This window comes from Callorhinus ursinus, unplaced genomic scaffold (assembly GCF_003265705.2).
Source record: "Callorhinus ursinus isolate GAN/ISIS: 27379988/994484 unplaced genomic scaffold, GSC_fseal_2.0 scaffold60, whole genome shotgun sequence".
Taxonomy (NCBI): domain Eukaryota; kingdom Metazoa; phylum Chordata; class Mammalia; order Carnivora; family Otariidae; genus Callorhinus; species Callorhinus ursinus.
This window is the reverse complement of record NW_027397122.1, coordinates 6507487-6533137: the sequence shown is the minus strand read 5'-3', so window position 1 is coordinate 6533137 and position 25651 is coordinate 6507487. Positions and strand designations below refer to the sequence as shown.

The following is a 25651-nucleotide window of genomic DNA, read 5'->3' as shown; positions in this document are numbered from 1 at the left end:
GGGGGGGTGGGTGTGGCAAGCAGAGGGAGAAGCAGACTCCCCACTGAGCAGGGAGCCCGATGCGGGACTCGATCCCAGGACCCCGGGATCATGACCTGAGCCAAAGACAGATGCCTAATGGTTGAGCCACCCAGGCGCCCCTTGTTTTCCCATTTGGGTAAGCGATTATTTTAGTTCTACCTACAAAGCCCGTTGATCTGCTTGTGGGACTCCCCATGGACATTAGGCTTTGGTTGGTGCCCTGTGGACTCCGGACTTTTCTAGATCGAGCCAGCCTGGCCTGCACCTCATGGCTCTCTTCCTAGAGCTCTCCAGTGTGTTCATGTCTGGCAGGGCAAACCCTCCTACCCCGCTTTTCTCCCGCAGAGAAGTCTTGGTGCTTCCTTATTCATTTTACAAACTTGTCATCAAGGTCAGCGAGAAAATCCTGCTGGGATTTTGATTGGCGTCGCGTGGAATCCCATGATCGCGATGAGCATCTCTCCATGTGGCTCTTTGAGATTTTCCTGTGAAGGCCGTGGATACCTTTCCTCAAACTTTTTCCTAGTTACCATATATTTTTTGTTGCTATTGCAAATGACATCTTTTTAAAAAGTTACACTGTGTCCTACTGATTTTCCCTCGTGCAATGGAAATACAATTAACTTTCAAAAACTGACATTAATCTATACAATGATCAATAGTTAAGTGCCCAGTGAGCTTTGGCATGTTTGTTTAGCTAGGCGGCCACCATGGTGATGGGGCTGGAGAACGTTTCCATTATCCCCCCAATGCTCTGTGCCCCCTCCCAGGCCAACCTGCCCACCTACCGCCCTTACAGACCCAGGAACAACGTACCTGCTTGCTGCCATCCGGATTAGATTTAGATTTGTCTTTTTAAGAACTTGGTGCACAAGATATATCTTTGGTGTACATGGTTCACGCAGCAAAATGTTTCAGGATGCATGCATGCGTAATGAAGGTGCACACAGAAGTCGTATCTCCCCACAACGCTGGCTCTATTCAGTCCTAAAGCAAGGGTAACATAATTATAACGCGGGTTCAGGATTCCAAACTCAGTGACATTTCACACGTGATGAACTTGGCTGGCTCCTTACGCAGCACGCAGAGCAGAACCCGAGACAAGCTGCGCAACAGAGGAGGTAACGCGGGGGTAGGGAGTTAACCAGGCAAACGCGAAGTCAGTCTGTGGACGTAGAGCTGAGCGAGGCCTCCGTCCTGGGTCAGCTCTCGGCACTTACTGCTTCTTATGTTCGAGCAGGGAAGGATCTGTTCTGCTCAGAGATCCACTGGGCAGAGCCTTCGTCGGCAGCTGCCCTTTTGGAGTGGTCAGAGAAGGGTCAGTGTCTGGAGAGTCTGAGGGTTTGCTGCAAAAATCCTCCCTTGGTAAAGGGATGTAATCAGTCGCGGTGCCTGCTGACCTCCTCGGGCTCTGCTGGTCCTCAGTTCTGGGGGAGTCATGGGCTGGGGCGGGTCGGGGCCGTGTCTCGTGGTTTCTGGTGCGATGGCTTGACGCGAGTGACCCCATCTTGCTCTCTCCATACTGCTCAGTGTAGACGCCCCCCATTGTGTTTATCCATTTACCGCTCATTGATGGGCACGCCCTGTCTCTCCAGTTGTGACTGTTCATGAAGCTGCTATAAATGTGGAGAAAATGTCTCTGTAGAGAGCGGAGTCGCTGGGACAGGTGTTTCGTGGGCGTTTAGCTTTATAGCACACTTCTGCGCTGTTTCCCAGAGCGTTTGTGCAATGGTCCACTCCTCACGTCGGTGTACCAGGGATCCAGACGCTCCACTTCTCGCCATTACTTTTGGCCTTTCTCATGGTGGAGTCGTGTTATCTGAGTGTAGTTTTAATTTGTATTTATTTTTTTTAAAAATTTTTAAAAGATTTTATTTATTTATTTGACAGAGAGACACAGCGAGAGAGGGAACACAAGCAGGGGGAGTGGGAGAGGGAGAAGCGGGCTTCCCGCCGAGCAGGGAGCCCGATGCCGGGGCTCGATCCCGGGACCCCGGGATCATGACGTGAGGCGAAGGCAGACGCTTAAGGACTGAGCCACCCAGGCGCCCCAATTTGTATTTCTGTAATCATGAGTGATGGTGGCGATACTGTGATTTATAAGAAACAGGTACGTGGTCATCTGAGTGAAAAATCTATTCCTCTTGGTGTTTGGTCTTCATCCCTGCTTTCTGGCTCAGGGCCCCCAAATCCCTGGACATTTCCTAAATGCTCAGGATTTAGCACTTGTGTCTTTGTTATGTTAATGATAGTGACCTTCAGACCCTTCCTGGGGGCTGGGGGTGGGGTACTGGTTGCCGGGGGAACCAACCTGGTGATTAGAGGGGTGGGTCTTTCAGGCTCCGCTCCCCATCCCCGCCCCTCACTTCCCAGGAGGGGTGAGGGGCTGAAGGTCCAATCAGCCAATGGCCGTGATTTAATGAAGGGAGCGCATGTAAGGGGGCCCTCATGGGAGCCCAAGAGGACGGGGTTCGGAGAGCTTCCGGGGTGGTGAGCACATGGAGCTTGGGGACAGTGGTGCCTGGGGAGGCCTGAGAGCCCTGCGCCCCTTCCCCAGACTTCCCCTGGGACAGCTCTTCCATCGGACTGTAGATTCGTATCCGTTGTCATATCCTTTAATAAACTGGTAAACGTAAGTGTTTCCCTGAGTTCTGTGAGCCAGCAGGTTGGTCAGAAGCACAGGTGACATGACAGCAGCCTGGGCTGGCGTCTGGAGAGGGGCTGGGACGGTGTTGAGGGACCGAGCCCTTCGCCCGTGGGGTCTGACGCTGTCTCTGGAGAGACGGTGTCAGAAGTGAGTTGGATCCCTGGACACCCTGCCGGTGTCTGACAATTGCTTGGTGTTGTGAGGGGGGCGGGGAGTCTCCCACGTTGGAATTGGGTCTGGGAACCGTAAGAGAGAGGGTGAATTATCTTTTCATGTATTTATTGGCCATGGAAACTTAGTGTGTGTGAAGTGTTGGGTCAGATCTTTTCACAATTAATCGCTGAATTTTAATCTTTGTTCTTATTGAATTCTTAGGGTTCCTTACGTAGTCTGGATACAAGTCTCATATCAGAAAGATGTATCATGAATACTTCCTTCCCATCTGTGACCTGTCTTTTGAAGAGCCGCAGATCTCTTGTTTGTTTTGGTTTGTTTTGGTTTGGTTTGTGTTTTTTTGTGTTGTTTCCTAACAGAATGATTAACCTCAGTGAGGGTCTTGAAGCTGTCCTCCTAGAGGAACGATTTTCTCCTTGCAGGGGTATTACAGTTTTAGCTTTTGTTTAGGTGCACGATCCATTTTGAGTTAATTTTTGCACATGACATGGGGCAAGCGTTGAGCTGCATCTGCGTATGGGAGCTCGGTTGTGCCAGCACCATTTGTTGAAAACGCTACCCTATGTACTTGTGTTCCCATACTCTTCTATTTTCGTGATCATATGACTTCCCTCGGGCAAATACTCTCAGTAACTATCGCTGTAGAGAAAGTCTCGAAATTGGGTGATATAAGACCTTCATCTTTATTATGTTTTCCCCAAAATTATTTTAGTTCTTCTACCTCTTGAATTTCCCTGTAAACTTTATTTTATTTTTAAAGATTTTATTTATTTATTTGTCAGAGAGCGAACACAAGCAGGGGGAGGGGCAGAGGGAGAGGGAGAAGCAGACTCCCCGCTGAGCAGGGAGCCCGATGCTGGACTCCATCCCAGGACCCTGGGATCATGACCTGAGCCGAAGGCAGACGCTGAACCGACTGAGCCACCCAGGCGCCCCCGTGTAAACTTTAAAATCAGCTTGTTTATTCTTGCAAAAAAGCCTGCTGGGATTTTGATTGGAATTACATTGAAAATAAAGCCTTAGAGAGATTTAATTCACATACCATAACACTGACGCTTAATTAAGGTATGCAATTCAGTAGTTTGTGGTGTATTCACAGAGTTGTGCAACCATCCCCACAATTTTAGAACATTTTTCATCATTCCAAAAAAACCCAAAAAACAAAAAAAAACAAACCATCTGCATCCATTAGCATTTACTCCCCATTTTCTCCCCGTCTCCCCCAACTCCTAGCCTACGATGCATCCACTAACCTGCTTTCTGGCTCTAGAGATTTGACTGCTGTGGAGATCTCGGAGACGGAATTAGGCAATTTATGAGTGTTTTCGTAACTGGCTTCTTTCATTTGGTGTGATGCCTCGAAGGTTTGTCTCAGGGGGCAAGTGTCAGTCCCTTCATTCACATTCATTGCTGACCATATTCCGTTGTGTAGCTGACCTACATTCCGTGCATCTGTTCGTCAGCTGATGGTCCTCTGAGTTGTTTGTACATTTTGGCTATTGTGAATTACACTGCTACGAAGTTTATGTAAGTACGAACTTCTGTTTTCGTTTGTCTTGGGTATATGGGAGGTCAGATGGTGACTCTGTGTTTAATGTTTTGAGAAACTCACTGTTTCCAGGATGGCTTCACCTTTTTCCCCCTCAGCTGCGGTCTATGAGGGTTCAGTTGATCCACATCCTCCCCGACACTTAGAGTGTAGCCATCCGGGTGGGTGTGATGTCTCTTTGTGGTTTTGATTTACATTTCTCTGGTGGTTAATGATCTTGATGAACCTGGCCAATTTTTTTTTTTTTTTTTTAGTAGGCTCCATGCCCAACGTGGGGCTTGAACTCATGACCCTGAGATCAAGAGTGGCACTCTTAACCGACTGAGCCACCCAGGTGACCCTGTTTAAAAAATTTTTTAATATGGACAATCACTGCTAGTGGTTTTGTAATATATCCCTTAGGATTTTTGGCATACATGATCATGCCATCCGGAAATAGAGTTTTACTTCTTGCTTTTCTTGCCTGGCTGCTTTTTCTTTCTTTGACTTAGAAAGTGTAATGTATTCTTGTTTACCTACTTTCTCTATGTTCAAATTTAGATCATTGATTTTAGACCTTATCTGTTGTAAAGATTAAAAGCTTCGTATTTCTTTCTGGATACTGCTTTATGCCATCATAAATTTTGATGTGATGTATTTTCGTTTGTAGTAAGTTCAAAATATTAACTGAATGCCACTCGTGTGTGATTTGTAGGTCAGATGCTTTATTTCTAAACATTTGAAGACTTTCCTTAAATTTTTTTATTACTAATTTATACGTAATCCCACTGTGGTCAGAGAATGTTAGGTGGCTTAGGTCTTTTTAACTTCGTTAAGGCTCTTTTTATGGCCCTAGCCTATGCTCTCCTTCGATGAATATTGAACGTGAACCCGAAGAAACGATTTGCCTTCCACTGGTGGGTGGGATGTTGTGCAAGTCTTCAACATCTTTACTGATTTTCTGTCCACTTGTTCTATAAATTAACAAGAAAGGAACCGAAGTCTCCATTCATAATTGTAGATTTTCCTATTTTTCTTTTCAGTTCTACTGGTTTTTGCTCCGTTTACTTCGAAGCTCTGGTGTTAGCACACACACATTTGGATTGCTACATTTTCCTCATTGACTCATTTCACGTGACCTCCTGATGCTGTACAATGACGTATATGATGCATAGAATGTGTTTTATTATATATGCAACAAATAATATGCATAATACACAAAATATTATAGAAGTATATGGAATCTCTGTCTCCCTGGTTATAGTCCATGTTTTGAAGCTTGCCATGTTTGTTATTTATGTAGACGTTGTCGTTTTCTGTGGCTTATTGTCTCATGATAGATCTTTTCCCATCTTTTAACTTTTTGGTTGCCTGTGTCTTTGCAAATTTACAGTTTAGACAGCGTATAGTTGGTTCTTGCTTTATTATCCAGTCTGACAATCTTTGCCATTTGATGTATGGACTGTTCATACTTAACATATTGGATTTACATATTGGCACTTGCTTTCTGCTTTTATTATCTCTTCTGTACTCCGGTTTTCCTCTTTGTGGCCTTTTTTATGTAAATGGAATATTTTTTATTTAACTTTCTTCACTATTGACTTATTAACTCCAGCGTTTGGCTGTGGTTTCCTAATGACTTTGGCCATTTCATACTTGCGTATGTGTAGCTGTAGGAGTGATTTCTAGAAGCAGAATTGCAAGTCAAGAGGTGAATCCATTTTTAATTTTGGTGGTGTTTTCCAAATGCTCCTTTATGAGGACTGTAATATTCTGCCTTCTGTCTTCCAAGACGTGAGGATAGCTTTTTCCCCGTGATGAGACCAGGAGAGTTCTGGTTGAACTTCTATATTTCTGTCAGGAAACTGAGGGGAAATGATGTATCAGTGAAGTTTCATTTGCCTTTTTCTTATTATGAGGACGTTGAGCCTATTTCTATATCTCCGTGTATAATTTATACTTATTTTCCTATGAAATATTTGTTCATGTCCTTGGTCCATTTTTTTCTCTTGATTCATTATTTTTCTTCTTGATTTCCAGAGGCTCTTTACATATTAAGGAGTTAAACCCTTTGTCATATAGGTTGTAAATATTCTTGCCTGAGTTTGTCATTTATTTTTTGACTTTTTTTTTTTTTACTTTTATCGTGAAGTGATTATAGACCTAAAAGAGTTGTAAAATAGTTTGAGTTCAGTTTCCTCAAATAGTGACATCCTCTGTAACTCTAGTACGATATCAAAACCAGGAAATTGACATTGGTACCATATTGTTAAGTAGACTATAGGTCTCATTCTGTCTTCATCAGTTTTACACCCACTCATTTGTGTATGTGTGTGTGTATTGCTATACAATTTGATCTCTTGTATAGGTTCATGTAACCGCCATCACAATCAATATATATCTTGATGTGTTCAATCAATATCGTATTGGTTTGATCAGTGCACAGAAAATTCCCCCGCTCTCCCCTTATAGCTGTGCTTACCTCTCTGTTCTCATCATGTCCCCAGCAAGTTCTAGTGTGTTCTGTACCTCCATACTGTTCTCCTTTGGAGATATAATTATATATAAATTATGTTATGTATAATTATACAGAATTTAGAAAAATTTATGTAAGGTTACATAAGTTGAACTACATAGAATGTAACTTTGGAGATTGGTTTGTTATTTTCCACTGACTATGATGCTCTTAAGGTCCATCTGTCTTGTTGGGTGTGCCAATTATTCATTCTTGTTTTTTTTAAGATTTTATTTATTTATTTGCCAGAGAGAGAGAAAGAGAGAGAGAGAGCACAAGCAGGGGGAGCAGCAGGGGGAGAGGGAGAAGCAAACTCCCCGCTGAGCAGGCACCCCCCCCCTGACGCGGGGCTCAATCCCAGGACCCTGAGATCATGACCTGAGCCGAAGGCAGACGCTTCACCAACTGAGCCATCCAAGTGTCCCTGGATCTGGTTGTCCTAAGAAATAATTCTAATTCTGTAAGAACCGGTCTTATTTGTGAGCTGATGAAGAAAATTGGCACAGACGTTGATAGACACACGTTTTTTGCTTTATCTTGCTTGCTTGTCCCTGCAGCTCTTACGCTGAAAATGGGTCCTATCCCCGCATCAGGTGTGTTAGCTCTGCCCGTCATTCTTATTTATAGACAGCTGGGTGCTGGACTCTGGGCTGAGGTCTTACACACCTTCCCTCTGCTGACCCTCTACCAACCCTCTTAGGGGGATAATATCAGGCTGTTTTAAAGAGGATTTTCTGGGGTGCCTGGGTGGCTCAGTTGGTCGAGGATCCCATTCTTGACCTTAGCTTAGGTCATGATCTCAGGGTCATGAGTTTGAGCCCTGTGTTCCACACTGGGCACGGAGCCTACTTGAAAAAAAAATGTAATAAAGAGGATTTTTCAAGGGAGACACCACTTGAGAAACACTCTGACCCCAGGGGAACCCTCGGTGGGGAACTGAGGGGTGGGCCTGAGCACTTCTCCCGCTTCTGAGATCCTCAGGCCCTTCACTGGGCAGGAAGGTGTGAGCATTGCTAGAGTAACCCTTGGTTCCTGGTCTTTTGAGAGGGCAGTTTCATTAGGGCTCTGAGGGCTGAGAAAGAAGTTCAGTCACCTGGCAAATGGCCTTTTCTTTCTTTTTTTTTTTTCCTGATTATTTTGCAAGTGGCCTTTGCATGTGTGTCCTGATTCCCCCACCCCCTACAGCATTCTGTACCTTGCAAGGTCAAACGTCCCTTGAGAACAGACCAAAGACACGCCTGGACTCAGGAAGGTGGAAACTGCTGTCCACCCCAATCCTGTTACAGTTCTGGGATTTCCCTGGGGCACGCTTGCTTGCTTGCTCTCTCTCACACCTGCGCGCGCACACACACACACACACATCAATATTTAATCTGGGATTTTCTATGTATTTTTTCTGCTGTAAACATTTCTCACATTCGTAATAGTTCATAATCTGGTCTTATGGACAAGCGAGGTAGTTTTGAAATAATAATTAGAAAAAGAATGTACAGGGGTGCCTGGCTGGCTCAGCTGCTGGAGCATTCGACTCTTGCCCTTGGGTTGTGAGTTTGAGCCCCATGTTGGGTGCAGAGATTATTTAAAAATAAAATCTTAGGGGTGCTGGGTGGCTCAGTCAGTTAAGCATTCGGCTCAGGTCAGGATCTCAGGGTCCTGGGATCGAGTCCTGCGTCGGGCTCCCTGCTCCGTGGGGAGTCTGCTTCTCCCTCTCCCTCTGCCCCTCCCCCTGCTCATGCTCTCTCTCTCTCTCTCTCTCTCAAATAAATACATAAAATCTTTAAAAAAAAATCTTAAAACAAAGAAAGAAAAGAAAAAGAACACACAACCAGTTCGTCATTACAGGGAAACTTGCCTTGAATTACAGCAGTTTCTAAAACGTGCTAACTTGACGGGTTCCCAGGAGAGCTTCCAGGGTCCTTTTAATCCTTTATACAGAAATAGTAAGTGCTTTCTTGTGCTTTTGGAATTCCGACCCCTTGGAGGTGAAGACCACCCTTTAACAGGTGAGGTTTCTGTGGGGTGTCGGTGACAGGTGACAGATGACAGCCAGCGCATGGCGGAGTGGGTCTGGTCCTGGCTCAGCTGTGTCTGCGCTTGCTTCCAGCAAACCCACTTCGACTCTCCGGGCCTCATTTCCAAGTGGGCTCTGACCTGAAAGGCCTTGAATTGGTTTTATCCATCGGTCAGTGTTGGATCTGTTCTTTTTTTTAAAGATTTCATTTATTTATTTGACACAGAGAGAGAGAGAGAGAGAGAGAGAGCTAAAGAGGGAACACAAGCAGGGGGAGCGGGAGAGGGAGAAGCAGGCTTCCCGTGGAGCAGGGAGCCCGATGCGGGACTCGATCCCAGGACCCCGGGATCACGACCTGAGCCGAAGGCAGATGCTTAGCACCTGAGCCACATGGGCGCCCCAGTGTTGGATCTGTTCTGACCTCATTAAGGTTAAATGACCGTGACCGAGGGAGGGGTCACACAAGCCTGGTCATTATCTCAGAGCAGATTTACCTGTGACAAATGTTGCTTCGTGGTCACCATGTGCTCTAATTTGTAAGGTATAGGAATTGGGATCGAACAAAATCCAATGAGCTCTGCCACTTCCTAGTCAGGAAAAATGTCCCCCAGTTTTCATTGTTTTTTTCTCTTGGATGTGCGGCCTGTGAATGGACACCTGGTCACACTCCTAGCGGTTTGGGAAATGATTTCCTATTTTATTTTAAATCTACTGTGTCTTATTGATTAAAAATAAGTTCCTGCTGAATTGGAGCCTCTCTGTAGACCGAATGGCCAGTGTGGATTCCAAAGGTGGCGCGACGGTTCTCTCTTATTGACTAGTTAAAAAAAAATCTCCTTCCCTCCATAGGTGAGATATATAAGGTTAAGAAGAGGTTAGGATAGCAATTTGCCCTCATTTTCCGAGTAGAATTGCATGGTGTCGTGCATTTTCCCACGCACGAGGTTAGTCCACACACACCGGTGTCTGACCGCTGGGAGGGGTGGGTTTCCGGTGGGGATTTGCAGCCCGAGCGGGGAGGCGGCACCCACCAGTTTCCCTAGTGGTCCCTCTGTTCGCTCCACTCCGACCACCCCCATGGGACCCACCTTCCAGGGGACACTCCTTCAGAAGCACGTGTGGTTGTGCATGTGACTGTTCTCCTGGGATGTGTCCTGGTATTTTTCTCTGAGGTCGCTGCTCTGATGAACGATATTGCTTATGTATTTTACATCTTTTGTCCACTAGTGGTGAGATTACTCAGAGCTAAAATAAAATCAAAGGCAACTAAAAAACCCAAGGGCTTATTTCTCCCAAATGTGACAAAGCGAAGGGATACTATGTTTAAAACCTCAGTAAAGAAGACAGTGAACATCCTAATCGAAAATGGGACAGAAGCTTGAATATCCAGACCCCCTCCTCACTGCAGACTGCCCCCCTCCCCCCAGGGAAGAGGCTCCCTGGCCTCTGTCCTGGTGTCCACGGGGCATCAGGAGCACCCCGATGGGACACCTCACGTCTGCCCCGCACAGCGGTCATGCCACCCTGGGGTGGAGACCCCCCCTCCCACTGCTATCCTGCACGTCCTACATCCTTCCTTCTCCCCAGACCCCCTGTCTTCATGCCTGAGATTTGTCCTATGAGGCGTGCAAGACATGCAGACATGGAAATCACCCCCTGGTGAGCCCTCTGCTATGTCTAGGAATCGGGTCACTCTGGGAGGGGGTTGGCAGTGGTCAGCAAGGCACAGGGGTCAAAGCCTCAGAGTTACAGAGAATAAAAGGGGTGTGGCGTCACACCCCTCTGGTGAGTTCATTCAAGGTCCTCTCCATCCACTTCCAGAGGGATGCGAGTCTGTCCACCTCTCTCTTTCTCCAAAGCCTGGTTTCACCTTCTGCCCCGTCCTCCTGAACCCTGCCCGCACCCAACAGCCAGAGGGCTCTTCTAGAATTGAAAGGAGACTCTGTTGTCCCTGGCAGAGGCTGTCCCAGGATGTGCTGTGTGACAAGTGCGGAGTAAACCAGACATGTGGAGCCGCTAATATACAGATATGGTGGTTGAGCGTCACGGGTGATAGATTGAGGACAACTTTCTAATTTCCAGTTGGCGGAGATTTTTGAAAAATGATCATTTCCCTTCTGGATGAAGGTCGTGGAGAGAGGGCTCTGCAGGGCAGCTGGTGGAGGTGTAAACGTGTGCCGGCTTAGTCAAGGGCGCGTAGGCCCTGGGTCTCGAGAACCTTAGAAACACCCGAGAAATGGGATCCTGTGCGGAGCGTCCTTGTGATATTCATTCCATTTATTTAAAGTTTGTCTAGGTTCCAGGCTGCAGCTGGCCGTCACGAGAAGGTCAACGACCTGGCCTTCCTGGAAGAGATACAGGACCTTGCCGAGGAAATTTGTGAAATCTTGGACAAGGCAAAAATCCTACAGGAACTGTGGGCAGGAAGATCCAAGGCTCCAGGCAAGTCGGTCTCTACCTTGTCAACCCCTTGCCTGGACACGCGCTGAGCACCCAGAAGGTCCTTGAAATCCTGTTTACGCAGTAGTTTGCCTTATGGCATCAGGCTGTGGGACTGTGGGGCTTGGAAAGAGGTCTACCCTCCGTGCAGGAGGCTCAGCACGTGGGGCTGGTTGCGAGGCCCGATGTCTACCACCTCCCGCCCGGGAAGGCGCCGTGAGCAGGTGCAACCTTCAGAGGGGCTATAACCCATCCTTGCTGTCTCTCTGCATCACACGCACACGCACATTCTCCTGATTCTGTCCCCCTCCCTCTGGCTGAGTTGGATTGGTCTTTCAATGTTAGTGATGCTTTAAGGTCCTTGAGGATTATCTTGCTTTTCAGACAAACCTTTTAGGCTGTGGGGCCAGACATGTCTGTTCCTTATGAAGCATGCCCATGTCCTAAGAGGCTCCGACTTATTTATCAGTCCATGGCAGAGAAGAAAAATCGGATATGGAGCTCATAGAGCCTGACTCATCAGTGGGGAGGCTTGGGCCATGAGAGAGACCGCATCTCGCCCGGCCCCAAGCCTGCCCTGGCTGTCAGCTTGAGTAACGAGCTGGAGCCCCAGCCCCCCTGTCCCCACTCCCTATCCCACTGTCTGCTGCCACGTGCTATTAAATTTTAGCTGAGCTAAATTTGAGTTTCAGGGAGACAGTAAACAAGTTTTTAGTATAAGCATGTCTCCACGATTTTGGACTCATAGTGAAAAAGTATCTGCTGTTTACCTGGAATTCAGATTTCACCGGCCACCCTGTGTTTTTATTTGGGAAATCTGGCGACTCTAAGTACCCACCTCGAGTGTTTCTTTTTATTTAACTTGTATCTTTTCATGGATTATATACAAGGGAATGTCATGAAGAGCCTGATCGGAGAATGGACAATGAGGTGACACCATGTGTTATTTCTGAGAGAGAAAGCAGCCCTCGTCCAGGGCAGGACAAGGCGGGGCGGGTTTCACAACCGACCCAAATGCATCCGCAAAAGACCAGAATCCCTTCAGACTCCGAGTGATGGAGTTCTTTTATTAGGCACTATCACGAGCTCATTCTGCTTTTATAAAATGTGGTGGTCACATGAGGTTTTCAATATTCAGTGAAACAGAACTGATTTTTTTTTTTTTTTTCTAAATTAGGCTCCGCGCCCAGCGTGGAACCCAATGCAGGGCTTGAACTTACCACCCTGAGATCAAGACCTGAGCTGAGATCAAGAGTCGGATGCTCAACTGAATGAGCCGCCTAGGCGCCCCAAGAACTATTGTTTTTTGGAGAAGAAATTTTATCTCCACTTTGTTTTCAGTTTGTTGCTGTTTGAGCCACTTTTCATGCGTACGCACCAGAGAAAACCTGTACCTTCACACTTGACACTTCCTGACGGATGTGTGGGTTTGCCACTCCAAGTGGACTCCAGTGGGTGCTCTATCATTTAATTCAGTTCTGTTGCAACCACCCGGTGTGACTCACACCCTACGGGTTCGGGGGCTCCATCCCCCGACTGCCCTACTTCAGACCCCCAATTCCAAGTAGTGGGTCCTAGGCACCCACAGTTTTATTTGGTTTGACTACAAATTGGAGTCCTCCTCCTGGGGTTTGATTAATTTGCTAGAATGACCCATAGAACTCTAGCTGGTTTACTGTTTTTGTTTTGTTTTGTGTTTTAAGATTTTATTTATTTGTCAGAGACAGAGAGAGAGAGAGCACAAGCAGGGGGCACGGCAGAGGCAGAGGGAGAAGCAGACTCCCCACTGAGGAGGGAGCCCGATGCGGGACTCAAGCCCAGGACCCTGGGATCATGACCTGAGCCGAAGGCAGACGCTTAACCAACTGAGCCGCCCAAGCGCCCTTTATTGTTTTTTTTTTTTTTTTTATGAGATATTGTGAAGGCTACAGAGGGACCGCCAGATGAAGCATATAGGCCCGGAAGGGTTCTTCTGTGCCTGTTGAATCGGGGTGTGCCACCCTCTCAGCACGTGGATATGTTTACCAACCAGAAGCATTCCGAACCCCATCGTTTGGGGTTTTTCTGGTGGTTCCATTAGGTTGGTGTAACTGATGAACTCAGTGGTCATTGGTGATTAGCTCAATCTCCAGCCCCTCTCCTCAGCCTGGAGGTCAAGGGGGTGGGGCTGAATCATGGTCTTTCTGGGGGATCAGCCCCCATCCTGACCCTATCTGGGGGCCTCCAGCCCCCAGGCATCTCATTAGCACACAAAAGACACTCTTATCATTCCAGAAATTCCCGAAGTCTTACCGGCTCTCCTGTCAGGGACTGGGGACCAAGACCAGATATAACAAAGGAAGCTCCTGTCACCCCATCACCCCCGAAATTCGAGGGCAGAGACCAGTCTGTATTTCTTACCATGTCCCACTGTGACTCCACAGAGAACCTGAAAAATCATAACTTTGGTCTTCTTGGCCTCTTTGAGTTTTTTTTCTTTCTTGCCCTGTCTGCTCTCTGTCCTCTCCTGAGTACTCACAATGCCTGTGGCATCAGAGATCGATAGAGTAATCAATACTTTGTTGGCCCATGACTGAGATGTGCTTGACCAGTTAAGTCATTTTTCCAGGTGTCCGGTAAATACTTGCTTTGCAAATCCAGAGTGACCGTGTCCTTCAGACTTGTTCCCCAGTTTGGGGTGTCCTCGCGTTTTGGACTGGGATTCGTGATAGCTGACTTGGTTTTAGAACTAAAACAGGGGCCCAGCAAATGCTTTTTGATTGCTTATTGAACTAACATCTGAAATCTTTTTTGTTGTAGATTCTTCTCCCAGGTCCAGTTTTTTAGCCGTAAGTATTTTAACAAAAATTTGAAACTTAGTCTCCAGAGACTTAGTGGTTAAGTTTCAAAGCACTGGTTTTTATTTTATTTTTCAAATACATTTTTTTTTAAGTCATCTCGATGCCCATCGTGGGGCTCGAACTCATGATCCCGAGATCAAGAGCTGGGTGCCGCACCGACTGACCCAGCCAGGCATCCCCAAACACTTCTTTCCAGTGATTTGATTGTAGCAACAGTGTATCTGAGACAGCCAGAGTCCCTCAAGAGATGGGTTGAAAGGCGAATTTTAATTTTCTCAAGTGAGACTGTGGGCTGGGCCTGCTTAGGGCTGGAATTGTGGATGTGAGGGCGCAGAGCCCAGACCTGGGCCTGTCCCCCCAGAGATGCCATTGGGGTTGGGGTGTGACTCCCCTGGGGGAGGTCAGTGGCTCAGGGATGCCCTGGAGGCCGCCGCTTGGTTTTTGCTTTGCCATAGCTAGCGTGTGGTATGGAAAACTCAGGCATCTAGAATGTTCCAAAGTCCCTGTACCATGTGCCAGACGCAGATGGGTGCCTTCTGACCAAGCCAGCCATGCTGTTGGAATATGCGTTTTCTTCCTGTTTTTCCCATACACACCTTTGCAGTCCTGCTCTGGCACCCAACCTTCCCTGCCCTGCTTACATGGCTTATTTTTAAGCAACTGGTTTATGGCTTCAGTGAGATGGATTCTATCACCCCTTCCTCACACCTTTGCCTGGGGAGGAAGCCCCTCCCACTTCTACCCACTGGAATGCACATTTTTAATTCTTTTTTTTTTTTAAAGATTTTATTTATTTATTTGACAGAGAGAGACACAGCAAGAGAGGGAACACAAGCAGGGGGAGTGGGGGAGGGAGAAGCAGGCTTCCCACGGAGCAGGGAGCCCGACGTGGGGCTCGATCCCAGGACCCTGGGACCATGACCCGAGCCGAAGGCAGATGCTTAAGGACTGAGCCACCCAGGCGCCCCTGGAATGTTCTTTTAGCTGTGATTTTTGATTTTCCTTCCTCCAGAGCAAGGCTTTATGATTGTACCGTGAAAAGCGGAATTGGGGATAGGGATCTTTGTAGGGAGGGCGTCCAGTATTTAATTATTCACACTGTGCTCCTGTTACAGTTGAGTTCAGCTGTGCTAACAGAAAACCCTCAAATAAGAGCAGGTTGTCCATTTTTGTTCCTGTCTGAACAACTACTCATTTATTGCCAAGTCCCCAAATCTTAGATGGTGGTGTAGCTTGTTACAAAATCAGACCTCTACCTCTCTGTACCCGCCCATAGCTTCACGATATTTAAAATCCCAACCCAACGGGATGATCTTCAAATCTTGTCTGTTCCAAAGAGTGACATGCCAGGCATGGGTCTCTACCACCTGAGGTTCCGATAGCCCACCCAGCCCCACTGTTTCTTCAATCATGAATGACATGAAAGGGGGGAAACTCTTGGTATTTTTTCCTAACAGATGGATCTCAATAAGACCGAGGAGGTGATCTCGAAATTGGAAAAACTCCACCAGCAGCCTCACATCTGGAATTTTCTACTTCTTCTGCCAAGACTGTACGAAAACAACATTCGAGTGGAAGACCGAATCCTTGGTGGGGCACACCTCCTCCAGGTGGCTTTGAAGTAAGTGTAGAAGAGAAATCTAACCAATGATAGGTGTGTTGGGTTTTCTCCTCACTTTTTCATGGGGAAATCTGTATCTCTGCTTGATCTCTTGTTGGATTCAAGACAGAAATGGGGAATCATGGCGCCCTGAGATGGCTGGGACTCTTGCATCTCCATGTCTGTTCCTTGCTTACCTGTGTGAATATTTTATAAAAGGACAGTCATGTTGTCCAGAGCCCACTCTCCCTGATTTAGGCAACTTAACATTACATCATTAACACTTCGTACATTCCTGTTGTCTTTTTTTAAAATTTATTTAATTTTATTATGTTATGTTAGTCACCATACAATACATCATTCATTTTGGATGTAGTGTTCCACGATTCTTTGTTTGCGTATAACACCCAGTGCTCCACGCAGAACGTGCCCTCCTTAATACCCATCACCGGCCAACCCATCCCCCCACCCCCCTCCCCTCTAACACCCTCAGTTTGTATTTCAGAGTCGATAGTCTCTCATGGTTCATCGCTCCCTGCGATTTCTCCCCCCTTCATGTTTCCCTTCCTTCTCCTGATGTCCTCCATATGCTGTTCCTTACGTTCCACAAATAAGTGAAACCATATTGTAATTGACTTCCTCTGCTTGACTTCTTTCACTTGGCATCATCTCCTCCAGTCCCATCCATGTGGATGCAAAAGTTGGGTATTCATCCTTCCGGATGGCTGAGTCATATTCCAGTGTATATATGGACCCCATCTTCTTTATCCGTTCATCTGTTGAAGGGCATCTCGGCTCTTTCCACAGTTTCATCTCATTGTCTTCAAGTGATCACTTTTATTATGATTATTTTTTTAAGATTTTAATTTTAAGTAATCTCTGTGCCCAGTGTGGGGCTCGAACTTACAATGCCGAGGTCAAGAGTCACATGCTTCCTCAACTGGGCCAGTCAGGTGATTCAAATGATCATTTTTAATGGCTGCTATTTTATTTTATTTTATTTTAAGAATTTATCATTTTATTAGAGAGAGAGAGCTCCTGAGTGGGGGGAGGGTCACAGGCAGAGGGAGAAGCAGACCCCCTGCTGAGCAGGGAGTCCCATGCGGGACTCGATCCCAGGACGCTGGGATCATGACCTGAGCTGAAGGCAGACGCTGACCCGACTGAGCCACCCAGGTGCCCCCAGTAGTTGCTATTTTAATATTCCATTTTGGCAAGATATTCTATATTCTATATCATAATTTTTTCGATCATTTGTAACTGGACTTTTGGCTTTCTGAAAGTTTTTCACTATCAGAGATGTGACATGAGTATAATAATTTAATTCCCTAATAAATCATGCTGTAATTGCCCCAGGTATCATCTAGAACTGAGAAGCTCAGTTCTGCCAGTGGTAGAGTTCAGTGAGTTGGACACTGGTCTCCGATGGTGTGTCTGACACCCGGGTTACATGGGAGTCACCTCTGATCACCCTCCCGTGCTGGCTTCCCCAGGGTTTAAGAGCATTGTCTTTCTTTTTCCCCCAATTGAATTCTTTTGTGTAAACATACTGTATCAGTATGGTATTTTGTTAGTGAGAGTTTATATTCTTGCCAGATTTTTAACTGGGTCTTTTTTGCCATCAGTGAGAACAGGCAGCACAAGGGGCAATCTAGAACCAGGGAGGTCCCTGCCCCAAAGGGGGAACCCCGTGCTGGCCTCTGTAGGTTGTTCCTCTGCTCATGGCTCAGGAAGCCCATGGGCCTGCAGGGATGTGCCCACAGAGCCCCCTGGCCCCAGAGCTCCCTTGGCTCCCTCCCTCCCCCAGTGAGGTCCAGGGAGCTCCAGTGGTGGCTGTTGGCAGGAGTGTGGGGCAGAGAGTGTGGATGGTGCTTGGATGTGCATGCCCGAGTGTCCGCATGTGCAAGGCCCCTGGAGGTACACACAGAGCTGGGGGCAAGGTGGGGGGATGCGCTGCCGGGACAGGGATGTCATGGTGCACGTAGAAAATTCTTTTTTTTGGGGGGGGGTTTCATTTATTTACTTGAGAAAAAGAGAAATAGAGAGAGCATGAGGCAGAGGAGCAGAGGGAGGGGGGGAAGCCAGCCGTCCCCCCTCGCCCCGCACTGAGCAGGGAGCCTGACTCAAGGCTCAATCCCAGGAGCCAGAATCATGACCTGAGCTGAAGGCAGACGTTTAACCGACTGAGCCACCCAGGCGCTCCCAAGGATCAGAAAATTCTAAATTTGAACATGACTTTCCAAGTTCTTATGACTTTCCAAGTTCAAATTCTAAATTTGAACATGACTTTCCAAGTTCTCCTGTCAAGGAGCATATTTGGACAGTTTGTTGGTTTGATTTATAACCTACGTATTTGAATATAGTGGGTGTGCTTTCTCCGGTATCTTGCTCTAAACCCTGAATATATTAGCATGGGCAGTGAGTGGGCTCTTTGGAGACGGACAGAATATGAAATTAGAGGATATTGCTGGCGGCTGTTGAACCATATCAGCTCCAGTGTTAATTTTACTTCTGTATTTTGCTTTGGTGACACAAGGTCAAGAAAATCTGCATGCCGTCAACTATGCTTCAATTAAAAAAAAAACCCCACAAAAAACAACTACCATTCTTTAAAAAAGAATATCGGTATTAGATTTAGAAATAAGTATTTGCGGGGCACCTGGGTGGCTCAGTCGGCTAAGCGTCTGCCTTCAGCTCAGGTCATGATCCCAGGGTCCTGGGATCGAGCCCCGCATCGGGCTCCCGGCTCAGCGGGGGGGTCTGCTTCTCCCTCTGCTTCTCTCTCTGCTGCTCCCCCTGCTTGTGCGCTCGCTCTCTGTCAAATAAATAAATAAAGTCTTAAAAAAAAGAATGTGGTATTGGGCAAACTGATAATTTATTAATGGTCTATCTTGTCATCTTGGGATACCCTTCATCACACAGGGATACCTTGAGAAATTTTCCTTAAGGAGAAGCTACAGGGAAATAATCTGTCTGATGCATAGCTTATATATTGTTGGTCTCTTGTTGCTAAAATTTAGGCATATTCCTCTTCAGTTGAATGGATTTTCTGGTTTACAGGCCTAATTATTTATAATTATACTTAGTACAATTACTTATAAAATAAAACATTTAAGTATTTAAAGAATAACAGGAACACAATATATACGTGCACTCCCCGGAGTCCCTTGTTTTGTGAAACAGGTTGGCGACCACCGATCGTGCCCCTGACATCCTCAGATGCATGGGTTCAGACAGTGCGGGATTGGGGTGCTCGCCATTCCAGGAGGGCACCTCTAGAGTTTAAACTGATGACCTGAGCTTGAAGCAGCCAGGCTGTCTGCCCATGTGCTCTTTGGGGGTGATAGCACCTTGGACCCTGGCCGGCCGCCACTGCCCGAGTGAGCATTGATCCCCAGTCCAGAGAGTCCGGGTCACATTTGAAGCCATGGTGAAAGCTGGCAGGTCTGTGGTCTGTCCACATCCCGCAGAGGGCTGGAACCTGGCTGGTCGGTCACAAGTAAGTCTGAGTCCGTTGCGCTCGGTTTTGCTAAGCCAGCTCACGTTGCTTTGGTTTTCTTTTGGTTTCCAGTTCCTTGGCAACTTTGGAAGATTTAGATTGGCTGCCACTCAACCACACTTTCTCCACGGTTTCTGAAATCGTGCTGAACGTGACCATGTCGATGCTGACATTTCTGCAGGAGCATGGAGTGGTCACCGCTGGTATGTGTACCCAAGGGCTTGTGCAAAGTTTCAGGTGTTCCCCTGGTTACGTTTATCGACAGCCACCACAGAGCTAAAATGCTGTTCAAAAAACGATGTCATGAACATGTCAAATGCCAAAAGGAATCCATTGTTTCTGTTACTACAAGGTGGAGGTAGACTGAAAATCTGAAATTCAAACTTGAATTTGACTCTCTACCATTATTGAAATTCTGTGGCCACTGCTCATAAATGGGTTATTTTTAATTAAAAAATAATTGATTCTAAAATTCTTTTATTTGATGTCCTTGAAGGTTAGACTTATCATTTGTTCTGAGATTTGAATCTTTCTTCTTTCCTCTGCTCCTATCTGGAAAAAAATATTTGAAAAGTAGGAAGCCTGGTGGGAAGAAGCAGATTGATAGGGATTTAGAAAAGCCCATGAGCTAAACAGACAGACCCCTTCCACAGGGAAGGGGATGGAATGCCTTAGCTCTGTTCTTGACTCACAATATTCTTTCTTTTTTTCACTGAAGATTTATTTTATTCTATTTGATGTTGACAAATAAAATTGCATATATATATATATTTTTAAGTTTTAGTTATTTAAGTCATCTCTACACCCAACATGGGGCTTGAACTCACCACCCCAAGATCAGGAGTCACACGCTCCTCAGACTGAGTCCGCCAGGCACCCCTAAAATTGTATATGTTTAAAGTGTACAATGTGATGATTTGAGACAGGTATACATTGTGCAGTTGTTACCACACTGGAGTTAATGAGCCCATATATCACCTCCCATAGTTAGTTTACCCTTCCTTTGGTAAGAATACTTAAGATCTCTTAGCAAATTTCAAGTATATGATACACTATTATTAACTGTAGTCACCATGCTGTACATTAGATCTCCAGAACTTATTCATCTAATAACTAAAAGTTTGTACCCTTTGACCACTGTCTCCCCACTTCCCCACCTCATACCCCTCCGTAACCACTATTCTACTCTCTGTTCAGGGTATTATTTCTTGAATTGTCAACTGGACCTGAACATTTTACTTTTAATTCTTTCTTTTTCTCTATTTCTGTCTCTTTCTGTAAGGGAAATTCAGGGAGCAGACTGTGGACTTAGAATTCATAGACTCATCTATCCATCATTCATCCACATATTCATCCATTCATCCACCACCCATCCATCCCAACATGCATTCATTCATCCATCCATCCACCTACCCACCTATCACACATCCATCCATTGATTTATCTTCTCATCCACCCACCCGCCCATCTATGTACACATCCATCCATCCACCCATCCCTCTATCTACCCACCCACCTGTCCAAACATCTACCCATTTTTCAACCCACCCACCTGCCCATACATCCATTCATCTGTCCACTTACCCATCCATTCACCCACTCACCCATCTATCCACACATCCATCCATCCATCCATCCATCCACCCCAACATCCGTTCATTCATCCATCTATCCACGTACCCACTCATCCACACATCCATCCATTCATCTAACTACCCATCCACCCACCCACCCACTGACCCACCCATCCATAATCCACCCACTCATCTATCCCTCCACCCACTCATCCATCCATCCATCCATCTATCCATCCATCTATTAACTCATTACTTATTGAGTACTTTCTATGAACCAAACATTGTCCTATGTGTGGGAATAAGAAACGGAGTGATACGCGGTTCTCGCTTTCGGGGAAGTCCTGTTTGGTACAGGAAAGAGATGTGTCAATAAAGAAAAAAAACAAAGCCCACAGAGTAGGGATCTGGCATCTTTCTCTGGAAGAGCATCAAGGAGAAGTTCTGAAGGATGATTCTAGTTCATCAGGGACGCGAGGGAGCACTGCCAGGAAGAACTGTGCATGAAGCTCTGGGCTTTGGCAAGGGCCCCATCTGTTTTATGCCTAGTATGCCTGGGGCGGTGGGCGATGGCAGGAGGTAATCCAGAAGGAGATCCTGGGCCAGATCACTGAAGAATGCTGGAGCAGCAGTTAGACCTGCATCGTGGGCAGACATTCCTGGTGCAGATGTGAGGGCTCGACCGGGGGGCAAACAGGCCTGGGGCCGGGACCCAGGATCACGTTCTCTCTGCCTGCCGCTAACTTTCAAAGTCTGTCTCCTGACCTATGTCATGGGGTGGTTACACACAGGTTTCTATCCCTTCCAGATTTTTCTGGGTCCTTGGAACCACCTGACATGACACCCTCCATCCCCCCACTCACACCCAGGTTCTTCCTGATGCTGGTGACTCAGCGTAGAGAGGACCCCCCCCCAGCGCCCCTGGGTAGGAGAGTTCCTGTCCTCTGAGGTTCTGCAAGAGGGAAGACTAGTCATTAATGTCGAATTTGCTTCTCCTGCGGGTGATACGGGTGGGAACCACCAGTCCTTACCCTCAGAACAGACTCTCCACAGTGACCTCCGTTGTATCAAACTCATCAGGAAGCTCAAGTGTTCGTGTATGATCCAAAATACAACAATCCATTTACCTTATAACTGGAGATATAAGTACAGCTAAGAATGTAATTAAAATAAGCTATTTTCTATCAATTGCCAGGGAGTCAGAGCTGAGGAATACAATGACAAAGCACCTCGAGGCGACTAAAAATTGTCCTTGTTTCTCTTGTCTCCAAGAAAAATCCCTTTGCCTAACGAGCAGATCATGGCATGTGGAGGGGATTGGGATGTGCCCTGTCAGTGACTTGGGGCCAAGGGCCCGAGCATGTTCTTCACTGAAGTTGTTAATTCCCGTGATCTGAGCTCTGTCATTCAGCAGTGAGTTTCCGGGCCCTGTTGTCTCTGGTCGTTCTAGAATGATTTTATAGTTTTATAGACTCTTTCTCCCCTCCTTTCTAGAATTCTGTGAGTAATCCTGATACATTCTGAGAGCAGTAGAGTTTAACGGTTGCAACGCAGGGTCGGGGATCAGATCTGGGTTTGAGTCATGACTAAAGCCCGCGTGATGTTGGGTGACTCCCGATGTCTGCTTCCTTCTCCCCCCCAGAGAGGGTAATTATTACACCTCTCTGGTGTGTTGTGGGGAACTCAGCAAGACTTGGCGAGGGAAATGCCTGGCCTGGGCCTGCCTCTTTGACACAGAACAAATGCCGGTGTAAAATCTCAGAACCAGGGGCGCCTGGGTGACTCAGTCGGTCGAGTTTCCGACTCTTGATTTCCGCTCAGGTCCTGATCTCGTGCAATTGAACCCCATGTTGGGCCCTGTGCTCAGTGCGAGGTCTGCTTGGGATCCTCTCTCTCCCTCTGCGCCCCTCTCAAATAAATAAATAAACCTTAAAAAAATAAAATAAAATCTCAGAAGCAGACCTTGTCCCCTTTATGCAAAGACAACTCGACTGAGAGCAAGGAATCTCGGATTTCTGGGATCTGTCCCATCTTCAACGCCTTCCTAAAGTTCCCTGTGGCTGGGCCTTCATTTGTAAGTGGCAGGACTGTGCCTTTCCTGTACACCCACAGCATTAATTGAAGGGTACTGAGAGGGGCACCTGGGTGGCTCAGTCGGTTAGGCATCTGCCTTCGGCTCAGGTGGTGATGCCAGCCAGGGTCCTGGGATTGAGGCCCATGTCAGGCTCCCTGCTCAGCGGGAGCCTGCCTCTCCTCCTCCCTCTGCTCTCCCCCTGCTTGTGTTCTCTCTCTCTCTCTTTCTGTTAAATAAATAAAATCTTAAAAAAAAATAAGGGTACCGAGAGGTCACGCAAGTGAGGATGGTTTTGTGGTCCTTGCATGTGTGGATGCTCAGCAGAGGCTTGTGGATCACGATCTGAAACAGCTCACCTTGGAATCTGTAAGCTTTTAGGTTTGCAATCGTCAGGCCATGTTCACAGAAATTATGTCAAACCTCAGGGGAGGGGGGGTCTCGGACTTGTATTCTGCACGTGCCATTTCCAGGTGACTTTACTGGGTTTTTTGGGCACCTAATGAGTTTTATACCTTGATTAACTCTGTTAAGGGAACTTTTATCTATGACCTTAAATAATTTTTGGAAATGCGGTTTTATTTTTATTTTTTTCGAAGATTTTATTTATTTATTTATTTGAGGGAGAGGCAGAGATAGAGCAGGGGGAAGACCATATCGAGCAGGACGATCAGACTCCACGTGGAGCACGGAGCCTGACTCGGGGCTCGATCCCATGGCCCTGAGATCACGACCCGAGCTGAAATCAAGAACCAGATGCTCAACTGACGGAGCCACCCAGGTGCCCCGGAAATGTCGTTTTAAAGACTGCTGCATTTTCTGCTGTGAATTTACTGCAATTTATCCTTCCCCCCCATGCTGGACGCCTCATGGGTTTTAGTATTTAATCAGTATAAAACGAATGCAGTGGCGTTGTTGTGCATTACCTCTTCTTCATGCATCTGGTGCGGTTTCTTGAGAAATACTTTTTAGAAGTGAAATTGTGGGGCTCAGGGATTTGAATTTCACAAAGCTCTTGAAATACATTGTCCCATTCCTTCTGGAAGCTCTGCAGTCACGAACACTAGGCACCTGGGGTCATCCTTCCAAGGTCTGCGGCATCCGGCAGTAGCTTCTGTTTGCTTCTCCGACCTGATTGTGTGAATAGCATTTGGTCTCTGTTTGCTTCTCCTGTCGGAGTGAACAAGGCACCTTCTCTGAATCGTGTATCGCACTGCTGTCATGTCAACTGACGGGTGTAACTCATCGGTTGCCTTGCAGAGTCCAGATACAACCTGTCCCTGCAAGAGCTGGTGTGGGATCCACAGACGGTCCGGGCTGACCTCAAATCCCGATTTGGTTTTGATGACCTTCGTGCAGAACAAATCCTGAATTACTCAGCTCGGCTGCAGGAGGTATGCGTTCCTGATGCTTCTCATGCTTTTCCCTTGAGAGTGCTCCTCTGGGGGTGCTCTCCGGGCGGGTGGGCGGTGGGATGGGAGAGGCAGCAGGACAGAGGGTCCTCCGCGAGCATCGGAATGCTTGGACTGGTTTGGCCCTTCTAGAAGTGAATTCTAATCTTGAAAAACCCTTCCTCTTACCTGCTCACGGTATCCCAGCCCCGAAGGCGGTTTGGAAGTTACAGGAATAATCAGTAATTCTCACTCCCGGCACCTGCAGTGGGTCCGGACGGGAGCGAGGGGGCAGGAGTGGCAAGGCTCACCAGATAGGAGCCTCCCTTTCCAAACTGTGTAAGATAAATGGGTTGGACGAGCTGATCGCTGGAGACCCTGCTCGCCGCTGCTACTCCTCAGGTTCTGCAAGGGTCTCTACCTGCACGTTCCCCTTTCGTCACCTCTGTGAGGTTGCCGGCGCTCCTGCTTTGCACGGGGCAGGGTCCAAGAAGAGCACACCTGTCTGTTTGCTGCACGGATCGCTCCGGGGTGAGGGCCCTGCTGATCGGGGTCGAGGGACTGGACGTTTGCACAGGACCCACACTCCCCTGCTCGGGTCTTGGTCTGCGCTCAGGGCGTGGGTTTTGCTCGCTTCTCTGAGCTCCCACATCCTGGTACTTCCTGGATGGCACTTTTCACACTTTCACAGCCAGTGTGTGCTTGCAGACTGTTGGTCTTCACTTCCGGGTTACCGATCTGTGCCATGAGCCTGGGGGTCAGCCACTGGCCTCCGCCCGACGCCACCGCTAGTGGCTGGGTGGCGAGGTGCCTGGAAAATTCCTTCTGCCGGGCAGGTCTCAGGCTCAGCCCGGATGGACGGGTTTCTGTTCCCATCCCGCACCTGGCACAATTTCATTAACCACTGACCTCCCGTGGGACTTGGAATTGGGCCCCGTGGCATCTGTCGTGGGCACGAGGAAAGCCAGGTGGCATTCTGAACTCTGCGACCCTGCTTTCTCATTGTTTCAGAATATAGTTTGCGTCACATTACATAGAACCTTTACCTTAGAAGGGTAAGTGTTTCAAGATTAGAATTCCAGGGGCGCCTGGGGGGGCTCTGTTGGTGAAGCGTCTGCCTTCGGCTCAGGTCATGATCTCGGGGTCCTGGGATCGAGCCCTGCATCGGGCTCCCTGCTCCACGGGGTGGGGGGGGGTCTGTGTCTCCCTCTCCCTCTGCCCCTCCCTCTGCTTCTGCACGCTCTCTCTCTCTGGCTCCCTCTGTCAAATCAATAAGTGAAATCTTAAAAAAAAAAAAAAAGATTAGAATTGCAAGGGCAATGGTTAGGGAAGTGCACAGAG

At 47.3% G+C, this 25651-nt stretch overlaps 1 protein-coding gene across 1 annotated transcript in view; it reads left to right on the top strand.

The window, feature by feature from the left end:
• Positions 1–25651, top strand: part of ABCA13 (ATP binding cassette subfamily A member 13) — a 369210-nt gene that overhangs the window by 25465 nt on the left and 318094 nt on the right. The window contains exons 4-8 of the mRNA XM_025853136.2: positions 11184–11338; positions 14135–14163; positions 15633–15796; positions 19347–19477; positions 24180–24313. Of these exons, the coding sequence (XP_025708921.1) occupies positions 11184–11338; positions 14135–14163; positions 15633–15796; positions 19347–19477; positions 24180–24313 (613 nt within the window). The remainder of the gene's footprint in view (positions 1–11183; positions 11339–14134; positions 14164–15632; positions 15797–19346; positions 19478–24179; positions 24314–25651) is intronic.